The 17,969-nt window shown below is 47.8% G+C and overlaps 1 protein-coding gene and 2 non-coding genes across 4 annotated transcripts in view; 1 reads left to right on the forward strand and 2 right to left on the reverse strand.

Moving 5' to 3' along the window:
* Trnap-agg (transfer RNA proline (anticodon AGG)) lies at window positions 1–72 on the forward strand. The gene has a single exon. It is a non-coding gene; the product is annotated as a tRNA-Pro (tRNA).
* A 581-nt stretch (window positions 73–653) lies between these two features.
* On the reverse strand, window positions 654–725 carry Trnap-cgg (transfer RNA proline (anticodon CGG)). Its single transcript has one exon. It is a non-coding gene; the product is annotated as a tRNA-Pro (tRNA).
* A 6,535-nt stretch (window positions 726–7,260) lies between these two features.
* Rcsd1 (RCSD domain containing 1) overlaps window positions 7,261–17,969 on the reverse strand; it is a 58,283-nt gene continuing 47,574 nt past the window's right edge. For both annotated transcript variants that reach the window (XM_021165465.3, XM_029477981.2), the window contains 4 exons: window positions 17,532–17,603; window positions 15,046–15,249; window positions 13,600–14,331; window positions 7,261–8,538 (listed from right to left, as the gene is read on the reverse strand). In XM_021165465.3, coding sequence (XP_021021124.1) covers window positions 8,506–8,538; window positions 13,600–14,331; window positions 15,046–15,249; window positions 17,532–17,603 — 1,041 coding nt within the window. In that variant the 3' untranslated portion in view covers window positions 7,261–8,505. The remainder of the gene's footprint in view (window positions 8,539–13,599; window positions 14,332–15,045; window positions 15,250–17,531; window positions 17,604–17,969) is intronic.

Below are 17,969 nucleotides of genomic sequence, written 5' to 3' on the forward strand. Positions count from 1 at the left end.
GGCTCGTTGGTCTAGGGGTATGATTCTCGCTTAGGGTGCGAGAGGTCCCGGGTTCAAATCCCGGACGAGCCCTGTAGCTTTTTAACTATAATTTTTTTTTTTTTGGTTGATACGTTAATGCACAGAAACCTAAAATTGTTCTTGAAAATCAAACAACAAAAACATCAGGCACACTTTACACTCAAGTACCAATAAAAGGAATAACGTGGAAGCATAAAATGTTTCCAGTCATGTCCTTTTTGCCTCGCTTAATCCGATCGAAGCGCGAGTGTAGGGACGGGGGTGCTTGGTAGTTTGCAGCCTGGTTTAAACCACCGTGCCTGGGCTGCTCCGTCGTGAAGCGGGGCTGCGGCTTCCAGGGATCCTGGAACGTCGCTGTGCCAATCCCCGACGCTCCTGCCACGTGTGTGAGCGTCCGTCCGGGTCTCCCAGGTTTCTTCATTGGGAGTGTGCTTCAGCGCCTTGCCCTGCTGACCCACACAGAGGTCAGCTGGTCCTTAGCTTTCGAAAATAAAATAGATGGACAGTCGAGTTCAGAGGATCAGAATAGTTTCACTGGGGTCTTTGGATGAGATGTGTGCGAAAAATGAAACAACTTTAATTTTCAATTTGTAGATTTTTTTTTCACGAAAAGAAAAAAAAAAGTAAAACCAGGGCTCGTCCGGGATTTGAACCCGGGACCTCTCGCACCCGAAGCGAGAATCATACCCCTAGACCAACGAGCCGCTCTCGGTGACGGCACTCTCAGGGCCTCCCTTAAGGCTTCCGCGGGGCTGACCTGGTCCGGAAACCGTCTCCTGCGAACAGTTCTTTTGGTTCCGAGGCTCTGGGGCCGGAACCTCTTCCCGCCGGGCCGAGGGAGGCCGGGAGGACGCGCCTTTGCCCAGAGGGCGGCTCGGGAGCCGGATTGCGGGTGCCGCCCGCTCACTGCGGAACCGAGCTGGGCTTGCCGACCGGCACCCGGTCCTCGGCCACCGCCGGGAGCCGGCTTGGAAGGGATCAGGCCGGGAGGGAGTCGGTGCCTGAGGCCCGGAGCGCGGCGAGGGAAGGGAACGCGCCGCAGCCTTGCTCAGGAGACGAAATCTTGGGGTGCTAGGAACAGTGATCTTCCCCGAAATTCCAACTTATTAAGTAAGCACTTTGTGCTGAAGCCATTTGATGCTCAGTCCCTGCAGCATTCCTGTTGTCCCCTTGTACAGCGGAGGGGACGGAGGTCCAGAGACCTTGAGTTGCTCACATAAGGAAGTGAAGTTCCCGGAAGGACCCCCACGCTCCTGGAAGGAGGGACCGACCATAGGGGCTGGGGCGGGGAGAGGGACTGGGGTGGGGTGGGGGAGTGGGGGTAAAATGGCAGTGAGGCAGATCTCCCTCCGGCAAATCTGAGCCTTAGGTCCTACTGTCCGGTCCAGCAGTACTCCTTACTCCAGGGTCTGAGGCTGGTCTCTGTCCCCAGCCAGGCGTCGAAACTGGGCTAGCCTTAGTCCCTGCTCTCTCCTACCAACCTTCACGCCTCACCATGCTTAATGCATTAGGGCAGGATTATAGCCATTCCTCATTTTAAATCCTTTCTTCCATCCTCAGGCTACCATGGATTCAGTGCATATGGCCTTTGTCCTGTATCCTGGTCCGACTTCTCAGAGTCCAGCTGGCGTGTTTGTCCTCTCATTGGCTCGTGCCAGCCTCTCGGCTCCTCCTCCACTCCTCCCCCTAATGCTACCAAACTTCTCTGTATCTCAAGTCCCTATATTTAAGGCCAACCTGGGCTATATGAGCTCCTGTTTCAAAAATAATTATTATTTATTATTAATAATTATTATTTAATTATTACTCCAAAATCCACACACAAAGTTTATTGAAACAGGACAGGAAGTGCAAGTCTGAAGCATGTTGACACTGATAAACAATAAAGGTCGATCAGCAAATAAATCATTTTGCTGGCTACTGCTCTACTAAGACTCAACAAACAAAATAGATACATATGAAAATGGTCATGAATAATATTAAGTGGCCCATTTGGTAAATTTATGTACATCTTGTATGCAAACCTAAAGAAAGTGCACCTGGGAATATTTCTGTGTAAAAGCCATAATGACCAGCCATGTTAACATCACAGAGGCAGAGCAGGTGGATCTGCGTGAATTTCAGGGCAGCCAAGGCTACACACTGAGATCCTGTCTTGAAAAAAAAAAAAGTCACATTAAAATATTAACAGTCTTACAAACCCGTCTCTCAAGAAAATATCCCAGTGTGTCTTGTTAAAAACTCCCTGTTCACCATCAGTCATTTCTGTTTTAACTGGAAATAGTTCTGCCTGTGTGGGTTTTGGAAGCCTTGCTTCTGGTACTTTCATTGCGTAGCTAGCTTCTCCACTGTGGCCAACACCCTGCTTCATTCCAGATACATAGTTTCTTTAGAAAACTGGGGTGTCCCAGTGCACCAATGAAAAAGAATCACCATCATCCTGCCATAAAAACTGGCTTCATTTGGGGGGAGGGGGATGCCCATGTCCTGCGTTGTTAATACACATACATCTGTAGGGATTCTCCCCTTAATCCAGCCACTGCCAGCATAACTAGCATTGACTTTCAGTCTCCCAAAGTGCTTATCCTAAGCATAAAGAGATTGATGTGTCTAGTTTTCTTTTCCACTCACTAAAGTTGCAAATATCATTTATTCATTTCTGATTAAAGCAGCTATTTTGATAAAGTGTTGAAAAGCCTTCACATACTCCTGCAGTCCTGTAGTTGAGCCTGCCTGGAATTGACACATGATTTTCCTGATAGTCCTTAGGCACCTCCTATATTCTTTTGGCCAACACCATCCAATCTAAGCTTCTGATATCTGTTCTGCATAGCAGGAGCATTTGTAACACTATAAAAGAGAAAAGCTGTTCTCTCACTTTCAACAGTGATATCCCCATTTGGTTTTAGATGACTCTCAAATTTGTCATGTCTTCTATCCATGAAGGTCTTTGAAGGTCATTACCCCAGTAAGGAGACAGAGGGATGACCTGGGTCACGAAAGAACTGGGGTTCAGTGGGTGTCTGTGCTTCCCACTGGGGATCCTGCAGTCTTTTTTCTCTTCTTCCTCTTCCTCTTCCTCCTCCTCTTCCTCTTCATCCTCTTCTTCCTCCTCCTCCTCCTTCTCCTCTTCTTCCAGGCTTTTTTTTTTTTTTTTTTTTTTTTTTAAGAGTCAGGCTAGGGATGTAGCTCAGCTGGCAGAGTGCTGGTGAGTCTGTATAAAGCCCTGGATTTGATGCTCAGCACCTTATAAACCAGGGATGCTGATGCATGCCTGTATCCTAGCACTCAGGAACTGCAGACAGGAGGATTAGAAGTTCAAGGTACTGAGTTGGAGGCCAGCCTGGGATCCTGGAAGAGTCTGTTTCAGAACAAAATGAACATACACTGAGTAAAATTAAGATAAGCAATATATTTTTTAAAAAAAACTTCTTAGTTTTATGTTTGTATATGCACAGTGCTCATAAAAGCCAGAAGGTTGTGAGCCACCGACTTGAGTCCTCTCTAAGAGCTGTAAGCACACTTAGCCACAGAGCCATCTCTTCAGCTTCAAGATAAGTTATGATTTTAAGCTACAAAAAAGGCAGGGCTTGTAAAACCATGTATTTCGGTATGTCTGTTCAAGAATGGATAGGGATGCTGCTAGAGGCATTGCAGAGCAGACTTTCCACCATATGCTTCCAGAGGCTCTCATCAGTAAGACAGCTCCGCCATGCCTAGGAGGTCAAACCAGCCTTAATGTGGAAGTGCCTAAGGCCACCCAGCTCCATGGCTTCCTTGGATACTCAAGACAGTTTTGGTTACTGCCAGGGAGTTTCCAAATCTTAGTAATAATCTTTCACTAATAACCATAAGTTCATTCTAGAATCTTGTTTTTGAATGCTTGTTAAAGGGTAGTTAAGTCCATTCACTTACAAAATGATTTGATTACATTTACACGCACATGCGCACGCACGCACGCACGCACGTGAGCCTTGGTACATGTGTAGGAGTCAGAGAACAACACGTGGAGCTCAGGTGTCTCCCTCCACCGAGTGGGTCCATGGGACTGAACTCAGCTTGCTGAATTTGGCAGCATGCACTGTTCCCCGCTGAGCCGTCCCCCAGCCCTGACCCGCTCATGCTTTAGCTCAGGAGCAATGGTAACGGTGGCACTGACTATATGGGATGCCTCCTTTCCAGTAGTTTCTTCGAGTTTCTATGTAAAATATGTCATGAAGAGCTGGAGTCGTTAATCACCCGCGGATCCCAGAAATGGAAAGTCAGAGCGGATCTCCAGCTCCAAGACTGTGTACCTGGCTTTTCTTGAGACAGAGCTCAAAAATCGGCAGATGTGAGGTGACAAGTGGGGTCTTAGATTTCATCTATTTTGCTTTTGTTGTCATCGTTATTTTGTTTTGTTTTTTAAACAGTCTCATTATTTAGCTTAGCCTGGCCTCAAACCCACCAAGTAACCCAGGCTTGCCTTGAACTCAAGGCAATCCTGCTGTTCTAGGCAAACACTGTGCTAACTGAGCCACATTCCCAGCCCATCATGACAGTAAACTTTTGTTTAATCTAAAAGGCCTAACCGGAAAACAATGCTGTCTTCTAATCATGTATAACTTTTCACTTGATGTGTATTCAACCACTACCTGGCTGACAGAGCCCAGGCCCAAACCAGCATGGCTGGCTTTGCTGGGGGAGATCTCTATGCAACAGTGCATAAAGGGCAACCATCGGCCCCTGTGGCTTCTTATGGTTGCCCAGTGATAGAGTCATCTCACAGGAAGAAACTTCTGAGAGAAAATGCTTCCATAAAATCCAGCTGTGGGGTGCTTTTTTTCTTTCATTCATTCTCTCTGTTTGTCTTTCTTTTTCTTTTCTTTTTATTTTATTTTATTTTTTGTATTTTTTTCGAGATAGGGTTTCTCTGTGTAGCCCTGGCTGTCCTGGAACTCACTCTGTAGACCAGGCTGGCCTCGAACTCAGAAATCCGCCTACCTCTGGCTCCCAAGTGCTGGGATTAAAGGCGTGCTCCATCACTGCCCGCTCTCTTTCTTTCTTAAAGATGTATTTATTTATTTTATGTATATGAGTATATGGTCACTGTCTTCAGACACACAGAAGGCATAGAATTCTAATACAGATGGTTGTGAGCCAACATGTGGTTGCTGGGAATTGAATTCAGGACCCCTGGAAGAGTAGCCAATGCTCTTAACTACTGCCAGGGCTCCAGCCCCAGGATATTTTCTTAATTAGTGGTGATGTGGAAGGGCGGAACCCTCCTTCATGGTCTCTGCATCAGTTTCCTGCCCTGTTTGAGTTTCTGTCCTGATAATAGAAGTGTAAGCCAAATAAATGCTTTTCTCCCCAAGATGCTTTGGCCATGGTGTTTCATCACAGCAATAGAAACACTAAGGCACCCATTTAACTAATTCTATATGAAGTTGATCTATGTGATTTTAATTTTGTCAACTTAATGTTTTATTTTCAACCTGACACGACTAAGAATCACTTTGAGAAGAACTTCAATTAAAGACTTGCCCAGACCACTTTCACCGGTGACCGTGAGAAGTTGTCTTGATTAGTGATTGATGTGGGAGAGTCCAGTCCACTGTGGGCGGCGCCATCCCTACGCAGGTGGACCTGCGCCTTCAAAGAAAGCTCGCTGAGCAAGCCAGGAAGAACAAGCCAGTAAAGAGCATTCCTTTGTGATGTCTGTATCAGTTCCTACCAGAGTTCCTGCCCTGGCTTCCTTCAGTGACCGGACTATGAACTGGAAGTGAAAGCTAAACAAATCCTTTCCTCCCCAAGCTGCCTTTGCTCAGAATGTTTTGTCACAGCAACAGAAAGGAACACGCGGTCTCTAAACCTGGGAGGTCTCTTCCCACCTCCCCACTTCCTGTAGGAAGGATGCAGTATGGGATTCAAGCTGAACTTGAAAGGCCATGAAAGCATGCCTTACTCTTCAACTCATCGCTATGGAAGAATCCGTTTTCTTTCAAACCCTTAAAGAAGTCCAAACAAAACAAGATCTTCCCTGCTTGGTTCTGAGAACCTGTCACTCAATACACAGACCAGCTTTGTGCATACATCCTGTCCTCAAAGTCTTTGAGACCTTCCTGCCTTGGTCTCCCCAGTGAAGGGATTACAGGTGTGAGTCACCACGCTTAGCTGCAGGTGATCTTTAAACCCAAATATCGTCTCTAGGCACAGTGCTGCATGTCTTTGGTCCCAGCACTCAAGAGGCAGAGACAGGGGGATCTCTATGAGTTTTGAGGCCCGCCTGATCTATAAAGTATTCTCCAGGACAGCCAGAACTGTAGACAGACCCTGTCTCAACACCCCCCAAATGTGGAGTCCTCCCTATCTACCATAGAAGTGCAGCACTTGGTCTTGGTTGCTTCAGAAAGGGGAGCAAACATTGCCAGGGGAGGACGGGAAAGCACCTGCCCTGTCGGAACACCCTGCCAAGAGGATTCTTGGGACTGAAGAGCCCCCGGGAATGGAGTGGGCAATTTTCATAAACTAGAACAAATGACGTAAGTAACAGGAGCTGGGATTGGGGGATGGACAAAGGTACCTTTGACATCACCAGGCATGACCCTGTGGTGCCACAGTGTCACTACATTTCAAAGCTGCTCCCTTCTTGTCTGCTACAACATGCTCAGTGCCTTTAGGAGAACAGTCTCCTCTACGTCTAAGCCTGCCCTTCCTGCTGTACACCTTTCCCACCACACACAATCGTAAGGTATTCACAGTTGCCATGCCTCATGTCCACCAAGCAGTCCCGTGAGTGTGGAAACAATCCACTGAGATGCACATATAAAACCGTGTGGTCCTCACGGGGTAAACAACTCTGGTGACAGACAAGTAAGTAGGTAGACAATACGCAGATTAAAAAAATGTCAGACATATACTTTCTCCTGAATTTTGTTAAAATTCAAAGCTTATAATGTGTATGACATTGTCAGTCTTGACCAGCTCAAAATTCTGTGACAACTTAGAAACCACTTTAAAATTTGTTTTGAAAAATAACATGTCTCACATATTAAAACTATCTTGGAATCAGGAAACCTATAACTTGGATGAGAAATTGTGGTACCACCTGTGACATTGGCTCTTTTGTCTGTGAGAGTGTTTTCTGAAGGCAGAGTTGGTGTGATCTAATGAACTAACAGGAAAACCATCCCTTTTAGAATACAGATCTGCACCCTGAGACACAGAGCTACTGAATTCAGAATAAGACCCGACCCGGAAGATTCACCATTTATTTACGTTAACATTTCTTCAGCAGGAGTTCATGGAGGGGAGGGTGATCAGAGGAATGGATATCAGACCGACCCATATTCCTGCAAACCCTGTTTTATCCCCAGACAGGATACTGAGCAGGAGTTCCTGATGAAAACAGGCTGGAGACCCTAACTCATGCCTCCTGAGTCCCGGAGAAGAATTTGGAGTTGGATTTGAGAAATGCTTACTGAGAACCAGGCACAGTGATGCATACCCACAATCTAGAGGCAGAGGCAGGGGGATCACTAGTTCAAAACCAGCCTGGGCTACATAGAAGTCTACATGGTGAGATCTGAAAAAACAAAAAACAAAAACAAAAGCAAACAAACAAAACTTCATAGAGAAGCTAAGAGAGACGCTCTCAGAAGGTAAGCTGTACTGCGGACACTGAACATCCCTCCCAGAGGCCAGCCAGTTTCCTGTTCAAGTGTAACCTTCCAGGAGAGTACAACCCATGCTCAGAGCAAGGCAGGCGTATGGTGGCACCTTGAGGGGTGGAGGGGATGAATCCTGCCTCTCCTTTGGATGGGATGAGATGGATCAATCACCTCTCCTTGTTCTCACCAGCCAGGCTGTATGGGACAGGGAAAGTTCCTGCCCTTGGAGCAGGCAGGAACACGATTTAAAATGTTTTAATAAATATCTCTTTGAGTTTTTGAAACTGGTCAGCTGATTCCCATTTGCAGCAAGCAGAACGGTCGTCGTGAGGGCTTTGGTATGTTTTCAGGTCTCTGTAACTTAGGGAATCTTATTCTCCACAAGACTACCTTCTTTATCTACCTAAAATTAGTTTTAAGTTACATCTGAGAACCATAAAAACATTAGAACGATAGCAAAAGGCCGTAACTTTACACAAGTTCAACAAGAGCCTAGTTGGGAGGTCGGCTGCAGGAAGACTTGGGGATCAACAGGAAGGTTGTGGAGCAGACACCACATCAAATTGCTTTAAATATATTTAACTTTGAGTCATATGTCAGGTGACACAAACTCAAGTTGATAAAACTCTACTGTCCTCAGCTCTCATCTCCAATGAGGAGACGGTTGGTGTAGCCTACAGGGGACAATCCACCCTGCATCCTGGGCTGTCTCCAGATGCTCGGTGTATTCTGCTTCGGCAGTGGCTTCATGAACTGTTGCTGCTGCTGTTACTGCTGCTGTTTCCAAGGAGATGTCTCCAGTGGCCCCATCACTGGTACCCTGAGCCCATCATCACATTCGGGTATCCTCGATGGGGATGTCATCCTGTGAACGGGGAAGAAAGACACAGCGTTCAGCAGAGCTCCTTGAGTGTGAGAGATAAGGAAAAAAATTCATGAGGTAGGAGTGAGCCAGCAGACAATATTCCCGATCTACTTATTCACACACCATTTAATCTTCACCTAGCCCATGGGAGTTAGGTGGTTCTATTAACTCTATGTTACAGGTGAAAGAATTATGGCACAGAGACAGAAATGACTTTCCAAGGTTACACAACTAGCAAGTAGTCCAGTTGGGACTCCATTCCAGGGACCAGAGCTTCAGACTCTGGCTACTAAACACCCTCCTCCTTCGAAGCCTAGCTTTGCTCTTCTCTTTCCACTCAAGGTCATTCTTCTTGAATTACTAGTCAAGATTTTTGGCAACAGAGAGAGGATGAAAGAAAAGACTGTCTTTTGTGATGCAGAGGTAGAGACCTGGCCATGCATGCCTGAGGTCTGGGTTTGGTCCCCAGCACTGCAAATAAGAAGTAGTAGACTGCACATGTAGACAGAAATCACAACAAAGGAGCTGTTTGTCCAGTGTTCATCAAAAATGGCACCATTGGGTCCTCCTGTTGTTAGGAACTTATTTCCACCAGGTTTTTTTTTTGGGGGGGGGTTGTTTGTTTAGCTGGTAAGTAAGCACATTTACAAATGTGCTCAGGGCTTGTGATGTGGTCCATCCTAGTGGATGAGACTGGACGCAAGCAAGTTCTTAAGTTTGTAGTGGTTTGGGGCTGGGGTTGTCATGGATGCTCAGGAAGGAGATGATGGAGGTGTGGTGAGAGGGCCCCCAGGCAATAGTCATAGCTGGGCCCAGTGAGCCTAAACCCAGAAGAGTGAACTGAGTTCCTTCTAAGCAGTATCAAGTGTGTGGGGTAGCTCAGTGGCTAGCAAAGTGGGATTCGAGGAAGAGAAATTTGATGATGATGAATAGGGTGGATCTGAGGACCAGGAATTCAGAGGGAGTGAGCTCTGATTACAGACACAAGGAAGGCGGAGTTGCCCAGAGCAGGCATGGCAGTTGGCCAGGGAAGGGAGAAAAGAAAGAGATCTTGGGAAAGGACGGTTGTGTAGATGGGGTGTGGGTGGAGTGTAGGGAGGGGGCCCCCATAGGAACCAGAAGGGATAAGGGGCCCCAATGACAAGATTTAGTGACCTTCGAATTTCCTGAGGGAAAGAAAGAGGAAACAGTAAGCCCAGACAGGGGAACGAACTCTCAGATAAACATAGGCTCTCAGAGTTACACAGGCTCTCAGGATGTGTATCTCCTGCTGTAGAAGAAAAAAAACGTCAGCCAACAGAAAAAGAAAAACTGACTAGGAGAAGCAATCAAGTTAGGCAGTAAGGGAGGCCACCCATATTTAGGGTTGGCACATTAAAGCGTGGGATGAATTGAAGACATCCCTATTGCCTTTTGTGGATGTGTGCCTTTGGCAAACTTAAGTGTCTGGTACAGTGTTCCTGTAACCCTGGCTGGCCTTCAGCAGGCTATGTGGCTGAGGATGGCCTGGAACCTCTGCTCTGCCTGCCTCAACCTACCAAGTGCTGGGATTATGTGTGTGTCACGGCACCTGGCAAGTGTTTCCTTATCAACAGAGTCCCAAGTCCTATGACCCCTACTTTGAACCCCCAGTCTGTCCAACATCCATAAAGACGACTAATCAGTGCTGACTGAACGAATGCAACTGGAATTCATTTATTTGATCAATTTATTTCTATCAATCAAAGCCCAAAATGGGCATTAGATTGGGAATGAGAAACCACTTACTACTGTTTACTGCCTGTTTCTGCCAGCCCCAGGAAAGACCCAGGATAGGCTTGGGTGCCTAGGGATGTGCCAAGAGACCTCACATCTACTGCCTCTGGGGAATCCTTTTGCTCTAGAGTCTGAGGCATTCTGACTTTAATCTTGGATCAGGCTGGAGAGGGACCAAAGAAGATAGGAAGCAGAAGCCCTCACAGATTAGACAGATAATTCACCCCCGCAGAGGTTCCTTAAACTGTATTCTGATGAACAGGGGCCTGATAGGTTAGCACTGTTGGAGCTCAGTGTCCTTGGACAATCTCCAGACCTACATGCCTTCCCTTCTAAAACCAGGAGGGTGGGCTAAATAGTATAAAAGTTTTGCCTCTCAGTGGTGAGTGAGGGTTGGGGTGTGTGTGTAGGGCTGTGGGGGGAGTGGGGCATAGGGGATGGGGGTAGGAGGTGGGGTAACAGGGATTATGAAGCTCTTCTTTCTCTGTCTGAGCTGCTATTTGCGGGGAGAGTGCGGCTGAGGTGTTTTGTCCCCTGGCCAGGGTTCTCTAGGTTAGGAATACAGAGTAGAAAACAGGAGAGAGGACCAGAGAGCCTGCCCCATAGCACTTGCCTGGATTTTCTTTGGGAAACCTTTACCTAAGATTCTCCTGAAACAACAAAGTCCTGCCAACTCAGCAGCCCAGGAGACTCTGACCTCTGAGGACCAGGAGATGCTGTCAGAAAGGACAAAGGAAAGCAGGAACCTCCCAGCCCAGGAACTGGCCTGGGGGTCACTGGTGGAGGATTCCTTGGATGCCAAGAAGACTAAAGGTTTGGGAATTTGGTGTAATCTTCTGGGGATTTAGTGGAATTTCCAGGTTCCAGAAGATTCTAAACCTAGTGACTAAGCCTAATTCAAGGAAGACTCAGAAATGGATTTCCTTTGTATGCTAGTAAGTCATGAGGCCTGCGGGGAGCCCTAGAGCCAGGCAGCCCGTCCTGTTCTACCATTATGAGCCATTTACATTAGGCCAAGGGATTCTCACTCCCTTTTAAAAATCCATCCACTCCAATGACATAGTGGCACACACCCATCCCAGTACCCAAGAGGCTATAAGGCAGAAGGATTTCCTTGAGTTCAAGGCCTCTTGGACTAACAATGAGCTCTAGGACAAGCCTGAGCTATAAACTAAGACCTTGTCTCGGGAAACTAATGAGTTGATTAAAAACCACTCATTCTCTCTACACGTATTTTTAAAGACCTACCATTGTCCAGATTCTACCGTAAGTTTTGGGAATATACTAGAGGAATAGCACAAGAGACAACAGAAATAAGCAGGAAAGGAGTTGGAGAGATTGTTCAGTGGTTAGGGTCACTTGTTGCTCTTATGGAAGACCTGGGTTTGGTTTCCGCACTGTGGCTCACAACCATCCCTAACTCCGGTTCTAGAGGTTCCGACGCCCTCTTTGGCCTCCAAAGGCACTACGCATGCGCATAGGAACTACGCATGCGTATACTACACATATACACATAACGCAAGCAAAACATGCATACACATAAAATGAAATAAATAAATCTAAACAAACATCAAAAATCCCAGGAGAATGATGCAGTGGAATTATGGAAGAGCATAACTGTGGCGTGGCAGCAGATTCCTTTGCCTGAGATGTCACAAGGCGGGCTTTAGGGAAGAGGTCGTTGTCCCCTGAGACCTGAAGGATGGGCTGGATGGAAGTGGTCACAGGAGAATCAGAAAGAAGAGAGTTCTCACTGGGAGGGGCTGAAAAGGCAGGAAGCTCCTAGTGAGGAAGGAATCTGGTGTGTTGTAGGAAGCAGACAGCAGATGGCCAGAGCCCAGCTCCGGGGAGGGCCAGGGAAGTGAGTGTGTGTTGATTCCTCCACCAAGATCTTATTTGAAAAGCCGAGCGCAACAGATGTGCAGGATTTCAAGAAGAGGTCACATGGCTTTAAGGCGCATCCTGCATCTGAGGACAGGTGGCTTATAAGAGAGAAGAGAGGAGGAAATCTGAGACACAGATACAGCAGAGGTCACACAGAGATGGTGACAAAGATCGGAGGAGGCATCCTCAAGCCACAGACTACCAAACATTTATGATCCCCGACCAGAAGCTAGGGGGAGGGGAGGTCAAGGGAAGTTCACAGAGGTGCAGACAGCAATTAACAGAACACAGACAGGTTCTCCTGTAGCCCTCTGGAGGGGCTCAGGTTATCAACAGCTTAACTTTGGAGTCCTAATTCTGACATTCAGGACTGTGAGAAAGTACATTTCCTTCATTTATTTATGTATTTATTTATCTATCTATTTATTTATATTTATGTGCTTATTTATGTATTTATTTATAGGCAGGGTCTTCAACTTTTTCACGGACTCACTATACCTTTTTGTTTGGACTCACTAGTAGCCCAGGCTAGCCTTGAATTTACGTTGACCTTCCATTTCACATGGGGTGCTGGGATGACAGGCAGGAGCTGCGCACCCAGCTCATTTGTATTATTTTAAGCCACTAAGCCTGTGGCAATGTGTCTGAAAACCCTAATAAGAGAGGTGAGACATTTTGCCAAGAGTAGACCCAGCCAGCCAACTACCCACCGGTCTACAAAGAACGAACCCTATCAAGGATGGGAGGAAGGCAGACAAGAGACTACTGTAGTATGATGCGCATGGTGGCTGAGTGACCTACCGACACGGGAAAGGAGAACATAAAGGTGACAAGGCCAAGGAAATTGTCAGGAACAGGCTGGGGAGGGCACTGAGTTGTCCTTGGAGAACTTCCAAGACATCCCCAGGATTCTCCTAAGGCAGACAGGTGAATTTAAGGGGAAATTTCTGGTGCTAGTTGGAACAGACAGGTAGCGAGCAGTTAGACAGAAGGTCAGGAAGTGTTCCGCCTCCCTAGTCAGAGGCAACCTGAGACATTGCCTGGGACTGGGTGGATATCACACAGAGCCTTCTCCTGGGCTTGGAAGTGTCCCTGATGTCCTACCCTTCTCTCTACACACAGACTCTTTCTCTTCAGGACCCCAACAGCAGCAGCACCCTGTTCCCCTTCAGTTCACACTGCCAATGTCAGTCACTGTGATATGGCCAATCCTGGCTCACTGCATGCATACCCAGAAGCTGACCCAGTCAGCTAGAAGCAGACCAGAACACAACAGAGACAGTGCAGTCTCTCCTCAGTCAGCACTGGGTGGGGAGTGGTGGGGGTGGGTGGGTGGAGGGGGCTGTTGACTTTGCTTCTGCAGACAGAGCTGATAGGGGCAGCTCTGGTCCTGATACCGCATAAACCATCAGGGCCACCTACCATGGAGACTGCTTTCTCATTCTGGATCTCATTGGTGATCTCTCCTGCAGCATGGTCGGCCCCTGGGCTACAGCTTGGCTCCAGAGGCGCCTCCTCCTTTTGCTTTGTATCCGGCTCTGCAATAGTAGTACCTTCTGCTTTTCCAGAAGAGATTTGTGGGGCTTTCTCCCTGACCACTCCCTCCTCCTCAGGCATATTTGCGTCTGGGCTTTTCTGTCCGAGCCTATCTTCATCTGCTACCCTCTCCTCAGAGGCTGTCCCTTCAGTGGCCTTCCCAGTGTCTGTATGCTCTCCTGGGGCTGTCTCTTCCCGTGGGCTTCCGCACCCATTCTCAGCCTTTGGGGTGCCGGTTTGCGATGGCGCCTGGACCTCTGGATGACCCTGACTAGCTGAGTCTGGATTCTGTCCAACCTTCTCTCCAGCATTCGCCTCCTCTGAGGTCCCGACCAGCTCCTCTGGCTTCTCTGTGCTGTTACATGTGTTCCTTCTCCGTGGCTTTTCTGCAGACCGCGGGATTCCCTCCACCCCGTCTGCCATAGCCTCCTGGTTGGGTTGAGGGGACCCGGGGTCCTTGCTCTTGCTAGGAAACACGTCATCCCCATTCTCTTCCCTGGCACCGTTTTCCTGAGATGGCTCCACAGCCCTGTAATCTCTAAAATCCCCACAGTCCGACTGAGACCTTCGGAATCGCCGCGAGGGAGGACGTCTTTTTATTGAGCCTCTAGTCCGCACCTGGAAGAAGATATGAAGGAACATTATCTTAAAAATTAAAAAGGCCAGGTGGAGGGCTATGTATTCTGGGGGAAAAAAAAAAACCACTACAGGCTTGTTTAGTTTCCTAGGAGGGTATAAAGTTCTTTGCTGTTCATTACAAATCAGAATCTAGAGCAGTGGTTCTCAACCTCTGAGTCACGACCCCCACAGGGATCACATAGCAGACATTTACCTTATGATTCCTAACAGTAGCAAATTTACAGCTACAAAGTAGCAACAAAATAATTTATGGGAGAGGGCGTGGTCACCACACCATGAGGAACTGTCTTAAAGGGTTGCATTCTTAGGAAGGTTGAGAACCTCGGATTGGAGGTTTGTAAAACGACTTGTCGAGCTGCAGATTTTTGTCTCAGGGAGATGGCAATGCTTTGCTTGTGTTAATAATGTGTGGAGGCAGTTCAGTGAGCAAAGTGTTTGCAGAGGAAGAATGAGCGTCTGAGTTTGGGTCCTCAGGACCCATGTGAAAGACAAGGAAAGCGCATCCCTGCAGCTGGCATTGTGAGACAGCAGACCCCTGCAGGTAATAGGCTGGCCAGCTGACCAATGGTGAGCTCCAGGTTCTGTGATGATGGCCCCCCAAACCCTGTAGGTGATGTCTTTTTTACAATAGTCGAAAGTTTGAACACTTAAAGTTTTGTCAGCATACTACGGTCCAAGCGAGCAATAACTTACCTTATTGTAAGAGGGCAGGTGAGTTCCTTCCGGAGGCTGGTCAAAGCTCACAGGCACCTCTTCTGCCTCACTTGGGTGGGATCGGATGCCGGGGCTACTGGGTGTGGAAGGGGGACTGTGAAATGGTGATACGATGGCCTTGAGTCCGGGACTTTTGGGTGAAGCCCCAGGCAGAAGAGCTGCCGGGTCAAAGGCTAAGTTGGCCTGCCAAGAAAGGGAAGAAGATGAGGGCTTCTGCTGTGTTTGTTCACTGGCTTCACAGCTGGTTGAGGGTAGCTATCAGCAAGCTTTGTGTGCATGTCCCCAACCAATCATCCACTGCCACTTACAATGTGGCTGTTCCAGAAGCATGGGCGAGCCGACACCTTGGATGCTCAGATCAGGATGAAGTGGATTCACTATAAGACACGCCCAACAAGAATGGAACTGCCCTGGCCTGGCATAGTGGTGCATGCCTTTAATCTCAGCACTCAGAAGGCAGAGGCAGGCAGATCTCCATGGGTTTGAGGTCAGTCTGTGTACTGGCTAGTTTTGTGTCAACTTGACACAGCTGGAGTTATCACAGAGAAAGGAGCTTCAGTTGAGGAAATGCCTCCATGAGATACAACTGTCAGGCATTTTTTCAATTAGTGATCAAGGGGGAAAGGCCCCTTGTGGGTGGGACCATCTCTGGGCTGGTAGTCTTGGTTCTATAAGAGAGCAGGCTGAGCAAGCCAGGGGAGGCAAGCCAGTAAAGAACATCCCTCCATGGCCTCTGCATCAGCTCCTGCTTTCTGACCTGCTTGAGTTCCAGTCCTGACTTCCTTTGGTGATGAACAGCAATGTGGAAGTGTAAGCCAAATAAACCCTTTCCTCCTCAACTTGCTTCTTGGTCATGATGTTTGTGCAGGAATAGAAACCCTGACTAAGACAGTCTGGGAAGTCTAGGCCAGCTGGGGCTCCATAGTGAGACCCTAACTGATTATGATGATGGTGGTGGTGGTGACAACAGAGGAGTGCCACCACCACCCAACACCTCTCAGACTCTTGCAGTATCTGGCACCCATGTCATCCCCCCATTAGCCAGGAGCATTTGCTGCTCATAGTATCTGCCGTGTGCAGCTATTGCCTCTACAGAGACTCTACATGGTCAGTGTTGGTCTCCTGACACATCAGGAAGGTGGCTTAAATCGCCTGAGGCTCATGGCAGGCCCCCTTGTCCCTCGAGCCTCCAGGGAGAGTTCTGTCTTTAGAGACAGCACACTGGTGGACACGGCAGTCTACAGGGTGTTTGCCCTCTAGTCATCATGATACAGGTGACACCAGATGAACATGGATATAAAGGGACACCAAAGACCAAAGGGAGAGTTACTTAAAGGTAACTAAAGCCTAAGAAACCTACAGATTTGGCTGGGGAATAGGTGGCAGGCCCCAAAATCAACCTTACAGATGGTGGAGCAGGAAGAAGGTTATGGAGGGGTTACGTGCGAACAGCCCAGACAGGGTGTCACGGAGCTCAGGTTGGCCTTCAACTCACTAATTAGCCTAGAATGACCCTGAACTTCTGAGCCTCCTTTGCAACCTTTAGGGTGCTGGTATCACAGGCTTGTTCCACCATGCTGAATTTTGAGGTGCTAGGAATAGAACTTTGAACTGAATTGGGCTATCTGCACACTGAGCAAGCACCCTGGCCTCTGGCACTACATCACCAGTCCACAGAGTTTTAGCGCCATCTAGGGGCACACATCTTGCTTCTGCTCTCTGTAGTTCAATCCCACACAATCGAATCTGATGTAACTGGGCAGGTCAGATGGAGGACCTCCCAGAGAGGGGACTAGGTAAGAGAGGCAGATGGAACACCAGAAAGTCCCACATACCCAACTCCAAATACAGGATCTTTCTCTTAATAGCTGCCGTATGAGCTTTAGCAAATCTAAATACCGTTTCTGAGTCGCAGGTCCTCTATTTGTCCCAACTTTTAGTCTGACTTCCACAGTCTTCTACAGATGACTTCTGGTTACTCCCATGCATTGCTTGGCTAATACCCCACAATCACAATGTTTCCTTCCCCCCCCCCCCGAGGCAAGATTGATGACCTTGAGAATCTCTGAAGGACAGGACTGAATGTATAGAAAACTCATAAGCAGAGCTGGAGAGATGGCTCAGTGGTTAAGAGCACTGATGGTTCTTCTGAAGGTCCCAAGTTCAAGTCCCAGCAACCACATGGTGGCTCAGAACCATCTGTAATGTGATCTGATGCCTTCTTCTGGTGTATCTGAAGACAGCTACAGTGTACTCACATAAAATAAATAAATAAATCTTTAAAAAAAAAAAAAACTCATAAGCTGAGAAACAGCACTGTTAAGCCCAGGCCATGTTTTTTGTTTGTGTTTGTGTTTTTGACTTTAAGTAGCATGCGATAACAGGAAGGAAGGGGCAGGACCATACACGTCATGTCATGTCACGTCATGGGAGTGTGTGTGAGACAGGATGTATTCTGCACTTACCTGAAGCTTCTCAATCAGGGGTGAGCTCTTCACCTTGATTTTAGGTGGGTGGCTGGCGCCGGATGGTGATTTCTACAGGACAAACAGACCAAAACGACCAAGTGAGCTAGAGGGAGGAGGGAGGAGGGAGAAGAGAGGGTGGGCTATTAAGCGGTGGCTTTGGTGCCGTACCACTTACCTCAGGCCTAGAGGAGACAGGCCTCCTGTTCCCACCCCCTCACCTCATCACAAGCAAGACCACGAGTTTGAGCTGAGAAGTCAGGGCAAACATTCATATCACAGGAAACCTCCCGTCCCAGGAAGAATGACTTCATTGTCATTAGGAGGAAAAACTACGTCTGTGGAGATCAAGGCCTTCACCTCATGGCCTTCTGAGAGGCAACTTAACAATTGGAGGGAATTTCACAGACCAAAGGCAAAATGGCCATCCACTCTCTC

This window comes from Mus caroli, unplaced genomic scaffold (assembly GCF_978045245.1).
Source record: "Mus caroli unplaced genomic scaffold, Mus_caroli_1 scaffold_1, whole genome shotgun sequence".
In the NCBI taxonomy this organism is placed as follows: domain Eukaryota; kingdom Metazoa; phylum Chordata; class Mammalia; order Rodentia; family Muridae; genus Mus; species Mus caroli.